Below are 17190 nucleotides of genomic sequence, written 5' to 3'. Positions count from 1 at the left end.
CACATGGTGTATCGTGATTCATCAGGCCACATCACTCGTTTCCAATCATCCACTGACCTGTGCCGTCGCGTTTTACACCATATCAAGTGTCGCTTAGCATAAACTATAGAAATGTGTGGCTTAAGAGGAATTGGTCCTTCATTGTACCCCCTCTTTTCCAATCTCTTCGCACAGGCACTGTGGTACCTGGACTCCTCGTGCTACTTTGGAACTTAACAAGTGATTCCTTCCTCTAGTTCCATGCTCGACGTTCCCTGTCCGTCAGTACATAGCTCTTCCTGGTATTGGTTTCGCTGTGGTTGTTCCTTCTCGTTTCCGTTTCACAATGACATCACCATCTGTTCACGTGGGCAGCTTTCAAGAGCTGAAATGTGATGTACTTACTATTCAGGTGATATCATATGTCTAGTCCGTGTTCGAAGTCATTGAATTTCTTGACTGACCCATTCTGCAGTTACTGGTGCTCAACTGATAACACAATACTTCACGCCTCCTTTTATACTGGAGGGTCCGCCTCTCGCGATACGTAGTGGTCTATTCAGCATTACTTAGAGGAATCCAGATACGTCTGATCGCATAGTGTTTACAGCTGAAGAAGAATTCCATAGTTTAAACCATATCGAGTTCCTGCATCAGTTCATCTAAGGGATGAAATAAGACGTTGTCTTAAGTTACATCAAGCATGCCCGTATTTATGATACACTGCTTTTTTTATTAACAGCTGTTTATATAAAGGTATTGTTAAGTAATCAGAACAAAATAAATGCAACTTTCACCTGTGTCTCCTGGGACGGGGCGTCGCTCTCAGTTTTCGCAATAAACATCCTTCTCTGCTTTTTTTCTTCCTTTCCCCCCCTCTCACCCACGTGCTGTTGTGCCGTATCGCCGACTAATCTGTTGTAAGGAAGTTACGTCACAATTGGGGCACGTCCGGAACGCTCGCCAGGCGTGAAAACGCCGACATTAAAGACCACAACGTCAGATAAGCCTGAAGAAACAAACGTAACAGCATCCTAAAACGGCTGTTGGCTCTCTCTGTCCCACAAAATGGCGTTGTTAATGCTGGCACCGATAGAGATGGCGCAGTGGTAATGTCCTGGACTCGTATTCGGGCAGACAGCGGTTCAAAACCCCGTCTAGCCATCCTGATAAGTTTTCCCTGATTTCTCTAAACTGATTAAGGTAAATGTCGAGATTGATGATTTGCAAGAGCACGACCGATTCCGTTCCCCAGACTACCACAACCCGATCACGTGCTGATTCCCTAACGATCTCACAGTCGATGGTGGCACTTAGTCTCGCTGGAACATTTTGCGGCCCGCATCTCGTGGTCGTGCGGTAGCGTTCTCGCTTCCCATGCCCGGGTTCCCGGGTTCGATTCCCGGCGGGGTCAGGGATTTTCTCTGCCTCGTGATGGCTGGGTGTTGTGTGCTGTCCTTAGGTTAGTTAGGTTTAATTAGTTCTAAGTTCTAGGCGACTGATGACCTCAGCAGTTGAGTCGCATAGTGCTCAGAGCCATTTGAACCAACATTTTGCGCCGATATATTGTAGCTCAGAACTTAACAGCGCCACGTAAGTGATACTATTTCAGAAATCTGATGTGGTGGAACATTTCGGCAAAGGGGGGGGGGGGGGGGGGAAGTACACGGTCAGTCACAATCAATGTATCGTTCTATCGATAGATTTTCGCTGTAGGCCGGGATACGCAACTATAACTAAACCTCACGTAATAGAAAAGGAAATCAAACAAATGGTTCAGTAATTCAATACGTGGTTCTTGAGCTACGATGACGATCAAAACAAACGGAGTTAACATTTTCTGCAATTTGCTTGGGTTCTGACCTTCAAGAAGTAAGATAATGTTCTAAATTTGTAAGATTCGAAGAGGTTTCTTGGTCTCTACTCAGATTTTTAGGAACTGCTAATTCCGGCTTCGTAATTATAGGGTGTAAGACTAATAATTCTAAGTTCCGGTATTCGCTTAGTCTTGCACCTTTTTTCTGTCGCTTATTGCTACTGTCGCCACCGGCAAAGCTTTTGAAAAATGTCAGCTACTCGTAAGTTCAGATTCCTTCGTAAACTGTAGTTCCTGCCTTAACTGGCTGAGTAACGCAATTCGCAGCTCTTCGAAGGGCAAGGGCGGATCACCACCACTACGGAACTGTTTGCATGACTTTGGGCGGAAGCATAACCTAATCTGTGTTGTATGCGCCCCGTGTGGCCTCTGACTGTAACTACGTTGCACCTCTCTGGAGGCTGTGACTCGTATCTCTGGTAAACACAGCAGAACTCCTGTAGCAGACACTAGAAGAGAGGCCGTGTGCGTCATGGAAAAAACCACTACTGAAATTCTTAGAGCATACGTTCCGTGAAGATTAAGCCAGCATACTACTTCCTCTCACGAACATGTCGTGAAATGACCGTGGAGGGCCGGCCGATGTGGCCGAGCGGTTCTAGGAGCTTCAGTCTGGAACCGCGCGACCACTACGGTCGCAGGTTCGAATCTTGTCTCGGGCATGGGTGTGTGTGATGTCCTTAGGTTAGTTAGGTTCAAGTAGTTCTAAGTTCTAGGGGACTGATGACCTTAGATGTTAAGTCCCATAGTGCTCAGAGCCATTTGAACCATTTGACCGTGGAGGGAAAATCAGACAAATTCGATCTTCATCCGGACGCTTATCAGTCAGTCGCTTCTGTCGAGAATCGTAAAAAGGAGGCAAAGCGCAGTGGTACATGATTATGTAGATTTTCTTAGACGTGCCTTGTATTTGAGATTACAGGATCTACAGCTAAGCTTCGCAAGCGTCTGTGAAGCGCATGCGACAAAGTACTTCTCATTCTACCATTTACCAGGGTTTCCTCCCGTTCCATTTATCGTGGAGCGAGGGAAGAATGCGTTGTAATTAGTCTGATTCTGTCTCCACTGTCCCTGCGGGATCGATATATAGGGGCTGTTGTATATTCCTCACTTAAAGCTGATTCTTGAAACTTTGTAAGGAGGCTGGGTAATTGACGTTCAAGTGTCTACCACTTAAAGAGTTTCAGCATCTCTGTGACACTCCCCTATGCGTCAAACAAACCTTTGACTATTCGTTCCAGCCTTCTTAGTATACGATTAATATGCCATGTTAGTCCTATTCGGTATGGATCCCGCACACTTGAGCAGTATTCTAGATGGGATGCATGTATGGTTTGTACGCAGCCTTTTTTGCAGACTGGTTGCCTTTTTCCCATTATCCTACCAATGAAAGGAAGTCTGCCACCTGCATTACCTATGAGTGAGCCTAGGGGAGCATTCCATTTTATATACTTATAAACTGTCACATCCAGGTATGTATAAGACTTGACTACTTTGAATTGTCACTCACAAATATTGTAGCCATAGGATACTACGAATCGGCCGGCCGGTGTGGCCGAGCGGTTCTAGGCGTTACAGTCTGGAACCGCGCGACCACTACGGTCGCAGGTTCGAATCCTGCCTCGGGCATGGATCTGTGTGATGTCCTTAGATTAGTTAGGTTTAAGTATTTCTAAGTTCTAGGGGACTGATGACCTCAGATGTTAAGTTCCATAGTGCTCAGAGCCATGTACTACGATTCCTCCCTTTGTGACGTTCACAATTTTAGAATTCCGAATATTTAAGACAAGCTGCGAATCTCTGCACCTCTTTCAAAAATTATCACGATCTGATTGGATATTCGTGCAGCTTTTTTCGTACAGTGCTTCATCACCTGCAAAAGAGGCTGATGTTATTATTAATATTCACATCAATTGGGACAAGAACTATCATCAGCTGTAGAATGGAATGATAACAATGAAAATTTGTGCCGGACCGGGACTCGAACCTGGATTCCCCGCATGTCGCGAGCGGTCACCTTACCGTTTGGCTATCCGTACACGACTCACGGCCAGACCCAAACTTCCATACGTCGTCAACCATGCGTCTACGACGTGTTCTAGTACATCCACTGTGTATATTCCCGTTCAGGTCAGACGTTGTAGCTGAAAGTCGCTTGCCCGGTATCGGCAGATGAATACGATACTGCAGTGCCGGTGTTATTCTGATTACGATGCAAAGTTCTTTTGGAGATGCATGACACTTCCCTGGAGCACGCCTTATCTGAGTTTTACACACGTCAGTGGCGCTCCATCAAAAATAAAATGCCACGTCTCTGTAAAAACACAACCTCCATCCGATCGAATTTTGTTTTAAACATAATATAATCGTGCGTTTGTTAATATAATTCGTCGTACATATCTCATGTAACGGACGACCGCCCCTCTAGAGAAGCATTCGCGAATAGGAAAGACGAGGTAAGTACACTACTGGGCATTAAAATTGCTACACCACGTAGATGGCGTGCTACAGACGCGAAATTTAACCGACAGGAAGAAGATGCTGTGATATGCAAATGATTACCTTTTCAGAGCATTCACACAAGGTTGGCGCCGGTGGCGACACCTAAAACGTGCTGACATGAGGAAAGTTTCGAACAGAGTTCTCATACACAAACAGCAGTTGACCGGCGTTGCCTGGTGAAACGTTGTTGTGATGCCTCGTGTTAGGAGAAGAAAAGCGTACAATCACGTTTCCGACTTTGATAAAGGTCGGATTGTAGCCTATCGCGATTGCGGTTAATCGTATCGCAACATTGCTGCTCGCGTTGGTCGAGATCCAATGACTGTTAGCAAAATATGGAATCGGTGGGTTCAGGAGGTTAATACGGAACGCCATGCTGGATCCCAGCGGAATCGTATCACTAGCAGTCGAGATGACAGGCATTTTATCCGCATGGCTGTAACGGCTCGTGCAGCCACGTCTCGATCTCTGAGTCAACAGATAGGGACGTTTGCAAGACAACAACCATCTGCACGAACAATTCGACGACGTTTGCAGCAGCATGGACTATCAGCACGGACACCATGGCTGCGGTTACCCTTGACGCCGCATCACAGACAGGAGCGCCTGCGATGGTGTACTCAACGACGAATGGCAAAACGTCATTTTTTCGGATGAACCCAGGTTCTGTTTACAGCATCATGATGCTCACATCCGTGTTTGGCGACATCGCGGTGAACGCACATTGAAGCGTTTATTCGTCATCGCCATACTGGCGAATCACCCAGCGTGATGCTATGGGGTGCCATTGATTACACGTCTCGGTCACCTCTTGTTCGCATTGACTACACTTTGAACAGTGGACGTTACATTTCAGATGTGTTACGACCCGTGGCTCTACCCTTCATTTGATCCCTGCGAAACCCTACATTTCAGCAGGATAATGCACGACCGCATATTGCAGGTCCTGTACGGGCTTTTGTGGATACAGAAAATGTTCGACTGCTGCCCTGGCCAGCACATTCTCCAGATCTCTCACCAATTGAAAACGTCTGGTCAATGGTGGCCGAGCGACTGGCTCGTCACAATACGCCAGTCACTACTCCTGATGAACTGTGGTATCGTGTTGAAGCTACATGGGCAGCTGTACCTGTACACGCCATCCAAGCTCTGTTTGACTCAATGACCAGGCGTATCAAGGCCGTTATTACGGCTAGAGGTGGTTGTTCTGGGTACTGATTTCTCAGGGTCTATGCACCCAATTTGCGTGAAAATGTAATCACATGTAGTTCCAGTATAATATATTTGTCCAATGAATACCCGTTTATCGTCTGCATTTCTTCTTGGTGTAGCAATTTTAATGGCCAGTAGTGTACTTGTTCTTCACCGGTACAGGAACCAACCAGCGCCTCGCACCAGAAGCATGCTAGCGAAGTCGTATTTACAATTACGGGATCTCTCTGTTGCCTGGCGTAACAAAGCGAGAGAGGCTGTGTGTAGTACATCTGCTTCGAGTAAGGAGTGCGGCGCTGCCTGGTGAGGCGGGCGCAGACTGCCAGCAGAGCGCCTTGCGCCTTCCTTGTGGCAGGGCCGCGGCGGCGCTGGCGAGTGAAAGTGGACGGCCGCCGGCTCGCAGCAGGGAAAGTGGTCGGCAGTCGGCCCCCACTGCGCCTGCGCCGCGCCACGTCACGCCCCTCAGGCATTCCTCCCACTCGTGCTCGTCCACACAGCCGCCTCACATCGGGATTACTGGGCCGATGACATCATCAGCGTGGCGGGGATGCGAGCCTCGGCAGTCGACAAGAAACCAGTGGATGACGTCACTAATAACAACACGACATTAGCACAACAAAACCCTGCAGTCTATCGGGACTTTCACGGGGTTAGGAGGTTGGTAATGGGATGGATCTTGTCGTCTTCGAAAACACTGAAATCTGGAAATATCAGACCACAGTGGAGTAAATAAACTGCTTGACAGCTGCTAAGGAACAACTGCTAATTGCTATGGAATAACCGACAGTAGCTATAGAGCAACCGACAATTGCTACGGAACACCCGAAAAGAAGGAAGATCGGGTCCAACAACCCGTCGACATCGAGGTCATTAGAGACGCAGAACAGCACGGATTGCGTCAAGGATGGGGAAGGAAGAAAATCGGCTGTGCCCTTTCAAAGGAAGCATCCAGGCATTTGCCTGGAGAGATTTAAGAAAAACGCGGAAGACCTGAATCTGGATGGCCGGGCGGGTGTTCGAACCTTTGCCCTCCCAAATGCGAGTTCAGTCTGCTAATCACTGTGCCATCTCACTTGGTCGGAACACCCGACAAATGATAGTCTGAGGATATGTAGAAGGCGGGACGTGTTAATTATAACGAAGCGAGTGCATGAACGTTCTGCATGCATTCGACAGTTCACGCAGTACCGTATCTGACGAAGAAGGTTGTGGAACCGATTAGTGCGACATTCCGTGTGGTACGGCAACATGTCTGCAAGACTGTCAACTATTTGAGTGCATACGATCGTGGACGAGCAGCTGGACTTTGGCCTCAGTAATTGGTGTTGCCAAAAGCGTCATCTTGCGATTTAAAAAGGGTAGCTGCATGTGGAATGCTACCATACTGCAAGAGGATCGGTATGTAGCTGTGGTGGCGAAAAGAAAGAGACATTTCACTCCTAGGCAGATCGCAACAGACCTTGAAACCGCTACTGGTACACGTTTCTCTCCCAGAACCATTTCGTGGCGATTAAATCAGGCTTGTTTCTGTGCTCGGAAGCCTCTTAAATGCAACTACGCCATCGTAGAGAAAGAGTTCATTGTAGTTTGGAGTACACTCCTGGAAATTGAAATAAGAACACCGTGAATTCATTGTCCCAGGAAGGGGAAACTTTATTGACACATTCCTGGGGTCAGATACATCACATGATCACACTGACAGAACCACAGACACATAGACACAGGCAACAGAGCATGCACAATGTCGGCACTAGTACAGTGTATATCCACCTTTCGCAGCAATGCAGGCTGCTATTCTCCCATGGAGACGATCGTAGAGATGCTGGATGTAGTCCTGTGGAACGGCTTGCCATGCAATTTCCACCTGGCGCCTCAGTTGGACCAGCGTTCGTGCTGGACGTGCAGACCGCGTGAGACGACGCTTCATCCAGTCCCAAACATGCTCGATGGGGGACAGATCCGGAGATCTTGCTGGCCAGGGTAGTTGACTTACACCTTCTAGAGCACGTTGGGTGGCACGGGATACATGCGGACGTGCATTGTCCTGTTGGAACAGCAAGTTCCCTTGCCGGTCTAGGAATGGTAGAACGATGGGTTCGATGACGGTTTGGATGTACCGTGCACTATTCAGTGTCCCCTCGACGATCACCAGTGGTGTACGGCCAGTGTAGGAGATCGCTCCCCACACCATGATGCCGGGTGTTGGCCCTGTGTGCCTCGGTCGTATGCAGTCCTGATTGTGGCGCTCACCTGCACGGCGCCAAACACGCATACGACCATCATTGGCACCAAGGCAGAAGCGACTCTCATCGCTGAAGACGACACGTCTCCATTCGTCCCTCCATTCACGCCTGTCGCGACACCACTGGAGGCGGGCTGCACGATGTTGGGGCGTGAGCGGAAGACGGCCTAACGGTGTGCGGGACCGTAGCCCAGCTTCATTGAGACGGTTGCGAATGGTCCTCGCCGATACCCGAGGAGCAACAGTGTCCCTAATTTGCTGGGAAGTGGCGGTGCGGTCCCCTACGGCACTGCGAAGGATCCTACGGTCTTGGCGTGCATCCGTGAGTCGCTGCGGTCCGGTCCCAGGTCGACGGGCACGTGCACCTTCCGCCGACCATTGGCGACAACATCGATGTACTGTGGAGACCTCACGCCCCACGTGTTGAGCAATTCGGCGGTACGTCCACCCGGCCTCCCGCATGCCCACTATACGCCCTTGCTCAAAGTCCGTCAACTGCACATACGGTTCACGTCCACGCTGTCGCGGCATGCTACCAGTGTTAAAGACTGCGATGGAGCTCCGTATGCCACGGCAAACTGGCTGACACTGACGGCGGCGGTGCACAAATGCTGCGCAGCTAGCGCCATTCGACGGCCAACACCGCGGTTCCTGGTGTGTCCGCTGTGCCGTGCGTGTGATCATTGCTTGTACAGCCCTCTCGCAGTGTCCGGAGCAAGTATGGTGGGTCTGACACACCGGTGTCAATGTGTTCTTTTTTCCATTTCCAGGAGTGTAGTTTGGTTGGGCTGAGCAACAGTGATCCAGCTGATGTTCTCCGACGAATCCCGCTTCACAGTTACAAGAGATTCTAGCCACCAGTTAGTGTGGAGAGAAAGGGGAACACATTACACACCACAGAATTTTCAGGAAGGTCATCCGCATGGCCTAGGCGTTATGGTATGGGCAGGCATTATGCACAATGGCCGAACAGCGCTGCATATATTTGCGCGATTTACCGTTACAGCACAGAGGTACTGCAGGGAGATTATTCTCCATTGTGTACGTGTGTTTAGGGGTGCGGTAGGTCCCGACTTTTTGTGTGCTGACGACAGTGCCCTCCTACACAGGACCGCTGAGGTGTCAGACGTACTGGAAAGTGAAGATATTGAAAGTATCGAATGGCTTGCGTACTCCGCGGACCTAAACCATGTACAGCGTGCCTGTGATGCTCTTGGCAGAGATGTCTCTCGACGAACACCCCCTCCTCGAAGCGTACAAGACCTAAAATCCTTCTTGAGAGAGAAAAGGACAATATCCGTCAAGGATATTGGTAGCCAGCATGGACAACAGCTGTAAAATGTGCATTAGTGCCCGAGGAGGGCATATTCTTTAATAATAGTCCGATATCGATCTTTATGTTGGAAGACCTGTGTCAAACATGAACGTTATTTATGTCTGTTACCTGCTTTCCTATGTGGTGACATCTGTACCGTTTTTATTTACAAACCTACCACTCCACCTCCATTACGTATATCCTGTGTATCACGTCGTCCATCATTGCCTGTGATTATTCCTGTCTTCGTTCCTTAGCAGCTGTCGAGCCGTGTATATGAGTGATCGAAAGTCATGGAAAGACTCATTATGTGACATAACTACAGAGCCCTCAAAACTGCACTAACAAGGCGACGTTAGGTAATTTGATAATATTTACACAGTGTATAGAATAATGAATAACTTGTGGTCCCAAAGGTCGTGCATCAAACTGTGTAAAGCGATTGAGAGGAATATCTGTTTAAATGTGAATATTTTAGGTTAGGCTTTACCGTGACTGTTATTGACATTAAAAAAAAAAGGTTAAAAGGCTCTGAGCACTATGGGACTTAACTACTGAGGTCATCAGTCCCCTAGAACTTAGAACTACTTACACCTAACTAACCTAAGGACATCACACACATCCATGCCCGAGGCAGGATTCGAACCTGCGACCGTAGCGGTCACGCGGTTCCAAACTGACGCGCTTAGAACCGCACGGCCACACCGGCTGGCCATTATTGACAGTAAATGAAACAACAAGTTTACTGTTACCAGTCACCGTTTTATTTGTCTCCACGACGCTTTCAAAGGTTTAAACCTTTTTGTCAGAAGAAACCCAAAACCATGTTCTGAAATAGTGTCTTGTTACTCCATTAGACAGTTCCATAAATTCCTCCCCCCTCCCCCCCCCCCCAAAAAAAACCGTAACACAATACACACACAAATGTCTTACTAACTAATGTAAATCCAGCTGATGCTGGAGTATAAAACCTTTAAAACGCGTGGAGATAAATAAAACGGTGGCTGATAACAGTAAACTTGTTGTTTCATTTAAGGAATATCTGTATTGACAGTCGTTGACTTGACAGCTTATTTATTAATAATAGGGATAGAAGCTGAAGCAACAAATTAAGATTTGTGAACGGCACTTGGATCTGGGTCTCTTGCTTCTAGGCAGATGTGGTAACCGCTACAGCACCATAGCTGCACAGATTGCCCTAGTTCAGTGCCCTCCCTAACACAAACTTCAGTTCACATTTACAGCCCATTTTCCCAAAAATAATTTGTCGCAAATGCAGCATTTAACGAGCGTAGCACATTCCAGCCACATTTCACTTCGTCTTGGACGGACGTTGGTAGATCATAATGGTAAGAAAGTGAGAAGAAAATAACAATTTAAAAAAAAAAAAAAAGACTTCCAGGAATAGTGTTTCCAGTCGTGTAGGCCTCATATTGCGGATTATTTGCACCAGAAATGAAAACAAGAATCGGAATAGATTGTGTAAATATTGATGAGATAATGCAAACAGTGGCAGCTGAATGAGCTGCTTTTCCTTTGCAGGACAAAGGACCTCGAGAGACGAGATGTTAGAAAAGATAGCCTAAGGTGCGCCGAGCGAAGGTGACAATAACACAGTTGTGAAACCGCTACCGTTTCCGCCCTTCACTGACGCAGACGTGTGGTGAGTGAAAGGCAGCCGGACACAGGGGGGGAGGCTCTGCAGGACGTGAAAGTGCGGCTCCCACATTTGGACAGGATGGCCACTATTTGCGTATCCGCACTGCTGTTCAATCTGTTTCCTTTGCATTTTCCGTACGGTCTCACGCTTATGTCCTCACGGGCTTCTAAACGCTAACGATGATATGAAAAAAGAAACAATTTGATCTTTATACAGACGCTCTCGTCTTACAGAGTCTACAGAGTCTACAATTTCTGATTCCAGTACTGCGAACAGAATCGTTGAGCGAAGTGGTGCAGTGGTGGAGGCTTGAATCCATATTATGGAAGACAAGGTTAAACTCTAAATCCGATCAAACAGCTTTAGGTCTCCTGATCTTTTTTTTCCACTCAAGGCGAAAGCCGGACTCGTTCCTGGACGAGTGAACGTCCAATGCCATATGGTGTCCTCCAAGCATGAGGGCTGATACCCGAAAGTTGAACTACTGAGTTGACATTGTATAATTACATTTTCATTAGACACATATAGTTGTTAATTTTTTCATGTAATTGCAATTAGAGCTCAGCGAAACTCAGAGGTTAGCAACAGTCGCCGGCAGGATCTTCCTTGGAAAAAAAATTCCAAGAGAAAAAACAGTGTAAAAACTCTTAAACCAACCGAAATAACGTGCGTTAACTGTAATTACTTCACCTGATCACCCATATTCACTATGGTGGTAAGAATATCGATGTGACAGCGTCTAGTATTCTGCTACATCTAGAGATGTGAAACTACCGACGGCTTTCCTATACTACCACAAGGAAGCGTAGATTACGATACTTTTCCTAATGGCTCTGGCCAGTTAAAGTCGTACCAATGTTACCTGTTTACTTATACGTAGGGTACATTGCATACCAATCGGGCGATAGCCCATAACCATAGACTTTTTTTATTATTTATGCCATCAGTGTTTTATTAGATTCCCCTATCTAGATCGTTATCCTCCTGTCTGTTACTTAAGAATAAACAGTATTTACAGCAAAATTGAAATTATCAATGTTTAATTCAGGTTTTTATTCGAAAATTGTTGTTTTGTAACTTGAAACAGAAGGATGTTGTACTAAGAAAAGAAAACAATGCAGATTTATTATATATCGCTGGAAAACGCAATTTCCTTAACAAAAAAGGTAGCAAAAGAATTATCAAACATCGTTACAATGCTTCGTCGAACATACATAAAAGATGTTTCTGTTGTTAGTAAACAGCTTTCGCATTTACCAATAACACAAGGAAACTCTTGCCTTTCATCATGATAAAGAACATTGCACTAAGTACAAAATAACAACAACTACTATATTTTTTGTATATTTGTGCATGTAAACTGTACTTGGATCTGAAGTAATTGCTTTGGTTACACAAAAGTGCAGAAGTTACGCGATCAATTAATTTTTATTACTTATAAAATGTGATTTATATTGTATATATGCAGACTGAACATTTATATCGTATAAGGATACAAAATACACAATGGACTGACACTGAATTATGTGCGGTTCTAATTATGTGCAAAACAAACAACGGAAAAATAGGGAAGTCGTCGACCCCCATTTTGTCTCTTAACCATTCATTTATGTTTCTTTCCCTACGAATTCTACCAGCAATCCTATCGTTTACTGCGACGTTTATGTAGTGTACCAAAACTACCACCGAGCGAGGTGGCGCAGCGGTTAGCACACTAGACTCGCATTCGGGAGGACGACGGTTCAAACCCGCGTCCGGCCGTCCTGATTTAGGTTTTCTGTGATGTCCCTAAATCGCTTCAGGCAAATGCGAGTATGATTCCTCTGAAAGGGCACGACCGACTTCCTTCCCCAACCTTCCGTACCCCAAACCAACCAACCAAAACTACCGTGCCGCACGGGATTAGCCGTGCGGTCTCAGGCGCTGCAGTCATGGACTGTGCGGCTGGTCCCGACGGAGGTTCGAGTCCTCCCTCGGGAATGGGTGGGTGTGTTTGTCCTTAGGATAATTTAGGTTAAGTAGTGTGTAAGCTTAGGGACTGATGACCTTCGCAGTTAAGTCCCATAAGATTTCACACACTTTTTTTTTTTTGTTTTTGTTTTTTAAACTGACGTTCGGCAGTGTTGGTAAACACAACTTTAGTTACACGACAAGGGGCAGTTGCATTGCCCATTCCCTCGCTTGATACGCCCTTATTAGACACGCTGGACGAAGTTCGTTAGCTCATACATCTTCATCTACACATATACTCCACAAGCCATCGTACGGTGCGTGGCAGAGGGTACCCTGTACCACTACTAGTCATTTCCTTTTCTGTTCCACTCGCAAATAGAGCGAGCCAAAAACGACAGTCTTTACGTCTCCATATTTTTGGGGTCCTTACGAGCGATGTATGTTGGTGGCAGTAGAATCGTCCGGCAGTTAGTTTGAAAAGCCGATTCTCTCAATTTTCTCAGTAGTGTTTCTCGAAAAGAACGTCGCCTTCCCTCGGGGGAGTCCCACTTGAGTTCGCAAAGCGTCTCCGTAACACTTACGTGTTGTTCGAACCCACCGGTAACAAATCTAGCAGAGCTCGCCTCTGAATTGCTTCGATGTTTTCCTTCAATCCGACCTGGTACGGATCCCAGACACTCGAGCAGTACTCAAGAATAAGTCGCACTAGCGTCCCGCATGCTGTCTCCTTTACAGGTGAATCACACTTCTCTGAAATTCTCCCACAGTTCTCACATGCTCGTTCCAACTCGTATCGCTTTGCAACGTTACGCCCAGATACTTAAACGACTTGACCGTGTCAAGCAGGACACTAGTAATACTGTATCCGAACATGACAGGTTTGTTCTTCCGACTCATCCGCATTACCTTACATTTTTGCACATTTAGGACTAGCTGCCTTTCATGACACCAACTGGAAATTTTGACTAAGTCGTCTTTGGGACTCTGTTGAAAAATGTGCTTAATTCCTACAGAAATCGCAGTCTTACAGTGCTCCATTGGTTAGGTTTCGGCTGGCCTCGGCAACTGATGTCCTCGTTTAGCGCCCAGGTGGTGGAGCAGACAGAGGTGCCTAACACCGCGGCCCTGTTTTGTTTCAGACGCTGAAGTCGGAGCAGGTGGCGGGCAGCAGGCAGCGGCTGGCCACGCCCAGTCCGGCGGCGACCCCCAGCCCCGCCGTACTGCGCCACACCAGGGACAGAGACAGAGACAGAGACAGGGAGGCCGGCTGGTTCAAGTCGCTCGACAGGCTCACCAAGAAGAGCCGCGCGCGCGACAAGGTGAGTCGGGAGGGCTCCGTCTCCCCACGCTGCGTTGGCGTTTCCGACCGGAAAGCGATTCAAACCTGGTAATTAAAGAAGGCAGGATTGGGTTACGATTGTGAACGGGGCCCGAATCAATTACGATTGGTTTGCTTTGCAATTTCACTCATTTATTTTAATAAATAATTTTTGAAAACAAGCCAATGAGGTCGCAATCAGAATTTTAAGGCACGTAACCACAATCAGGGCTGAAAGCCTTTAACGCGAAAAATGGCGATTATTTAAAATTTAACAAATATATAAAATACAGACAGCAAATAATTTTGAAGACAAGCCAATGTGGTCGCAATCGGAATTTAAAGGCAAGTAACCACAATCAAGGCTGAACCCCTTTAACGCCCAAAATGGCAATTATTAAAAATTTAGCAAACATACATAAAATACAGACAGCAAATAATTTTTGAAAACAACCGAATATGGTCGCAATCAGAATTTTAAGGCAAGTAACCATTATCGCGGCTGAAGGCCTATAACGCCCAAAATGGCAATTATTAAAAAAAATTAACAAACATACTGTCAAACGGCGAATGGCATAGCAAAAGTTAATTTAAAAAAAACAACAAAAAAATGGTTCAAATGGCTCTGAGCAATATGGGACTTAACTTCTGTGGTCATCAGTCCCCTAGAACTTAGAACTACTTAAACCTAACTAGCCTAAGGACATCACACACATCCATGCCCGAGGCAGGATTCGAACCTGCGACCGTAGCGGTTGCGCGGTTCCAGACTGTAGCGACTAGAACCGCTCGGCCACTCCAACCGTCAAAAAAAAAAAAAAAGAAATCTGGTCACCAAACAGGTGAGACAAATGATGGTAACACAATAATAAAATAAAACACAAGGTCCAGTGATAGACGGTACTCCAGGAATCGACCTCTGAGTAGGTCACACCTAGAGTTGCATTGAGTTCACAAGATGGTAACTCGGACTAGTGGCAATCTAACGAGGTGAGGCTAGCTGACATCCAACAAAACAAATGCAAGACATAAAATTACGTCTAAGCCGGAACCAGCGGTCTGAGCTCTGCCCGCAGAATACTGTGCTTAGAGCGCCCGAAACAAGAAGGAATGACTACCACTGAAGTAGAAGAGCGCCATCCAACCTACAGTCAAGAATCTGTCAAACTTACACGCCTCACCGGACAGCGGCGCCAAGGCGAGGAAATGTACACTGCCGTTACACACACTAACCCCCCAGGGCAGGTAACTGGGGCGTTAGCGGCCACAAGACAGAAAAATACCGCTGGTTGAACTTAACAATGTAAGAAGCTGAGCGGTCCCGGCGTGTTGTCGCTCTGCGCGGACCTCGCTGCTCCTGCGTCCCCAACGGAACTCCACACTCACACCACACGGAAGAAGCACGAGGTCGCCCCAAAGATAGGGCAGGAGAACTACATATCGATAAAGGCCGCTGCTGCCACTAGCGGACAGGCAACGCTTACGAAACCAAGTGGAGCCAGCGAACACGAGAAGAAGACAAACAACGCAACCATGCCAACTAAACGATACGGTCTGGCAGAAACCTACACACGGCACCAATGCGAGCCGCAGAATGGCTAAGCAATGTCACGTGACTAGCTGCTGTATGCATCTGGCTGCAACGACTGACGAACAGCGATGCAGAACTCCACTCTCGACTGGGATACAATTGTATACTCGTAGGTCTAAAATGCTTGAACTTTCCCTCATTTTGATCCCTCGGTTATCCACAGGGTGGTTATAACTAAACTTTCCCTGTTTAACACATTATAATACGGAAACTAATTACCGCACGAGTACCAGACTTGGTAGCATTAATTTCCATAGTACGGGGTGCATGATTTCCACGCGTCGCGGCGCCACCGTCCAGTTCTATCTATGGCCACCAGGTGCCGTTTCAGTCATCGCGATGCTCAGTCTCACACATCTGACCAGTCACAATGCATTTGTTGACGTGTCGGCATGAGCATGGACAAAAGGAGCAGGACATTATTGGTGAAGCTGTTGTCAAAACAACAGTAATGCTGCAGCTGCACTTCGAGAATATCGCCAGCTGAAAGGATTGCAGAAGGGTTCTCTTTCTCCACCTGCCGAGCGGAGCATGATGAAGTTCTAATCAACTGGAGAACTGGGCGTCATTCCGGGAAGAGGTCGACGACCGGTTGCACCACAGGTGGTTGATGAAATCGCCGTTGCTATGGGAGACAACGCTGCATGCAATTCCCGATCGTCAGGCAGTGTAAGTGCTGTGTCACGACAGTTGAACATCCTTTGGTCCACTGTTCGAAAGGTGCTTTGAACCATTCTTAAATGGTACCCGTACAAGATCCGTGTAGTACAGCAGCCTGCACCACAGGTGCTGACTTCGAGGGCTGGTCTTCGATCATCCTATGGACAGGCGACGCTCATATTTCGTTGACAGGTGAACTGAACACACAGAATTGCCGAGTGTGGGGATCTTCACCTCCAGTCACTGTGCATGACGTTCCTTTGTATGGTGAACGTGTCACCGAATAGTGTGGCTTCACGGTTACGTTCATCATTGGTCCATTCTTCTTTGGACAGGTTGCCGCTCTTGGTCCAAAGACGTACAGTGTGACTGGCCATCGTTACTGCGCTATGCTTCGCCAGCATGTCATACCCGACCTACAGGAGAGACGCGCATTGAACTCAACAGTTTTCATGCAAGATGGGCCCCACCGCACGTCGCTCGTGAAGTTCACCTGCATCTCTGAAACACTTTTGGAAACGATTGGATTATCGGTCGATCGTTTCCAAATGCCTGGCCGGCATGATCACCTGACCCCACTCCCTGTGATTTCTGGTTGTGAAGCTACCTGTAGGACAGGGCTTACCAGTGGAACCTTCACACATGCGCTGATCTGAAGCGCAGCATATCAAGGGAGGTAGCCAGCTTACCTACGGACATAATTCTTACTGCCGTGCAGAATGCGGCCCTGCGCTTTCAGAGTCTTCTGGACATTGATGGGCGCCATATTGAGCCCCTTTTGTAGCAGTAGTAGTACCGGTATGTAATGGTATTATGTACCGTTGCAGCACATTAAAAGGGTTTCAATTGTATTGTTTCTGCATTACTTCTCTTCCCCATGTC

At 47.2% G+C, this 17190-nt stretch overlaps 1 protein-coding gene across 2 annotated transcripts in view; it reads left to right on the top strand.

Moving 5' to 3' along the window:
* Positions 1-17190, top strand: part of LOC124619935 (zinc finger CCCH domain-containing protein 13-like) — a 396933-nt gene that overhangs the window by 355822 nt on the left and 23921 nt on the right. For both annotated transcript variants that reach the window (XM_047146583.1, XM_047146584.1), the window contains one exon: positions 13879-14058. In XM_047146583.1, the coding sequence (XP_047002539.1) occupies positions 13879-14058 (180 nt within the window). The remainder of the gene's footprint in view (positions 1-13878; positions 14059-17190) is intronic.

The sequence above is a fragment of the Schistocerca americana genome, chromosome 6 (assembly GCF_021461395.2).
Source record: "Schistocerca americana isolate TAMUIC-IGC-003095 chromosome 6, iqSchAmer2.1, whole genome shotgun sequence".
NCBI lineage: Eukaryota > Metazoa > Arthropoda > Insecta > Orthoptera > Acrididae > Schistocerca > Schistocerca americana.
This window is presented reverse-complemented; position numbering and strand designations above follow the sequence as displayed.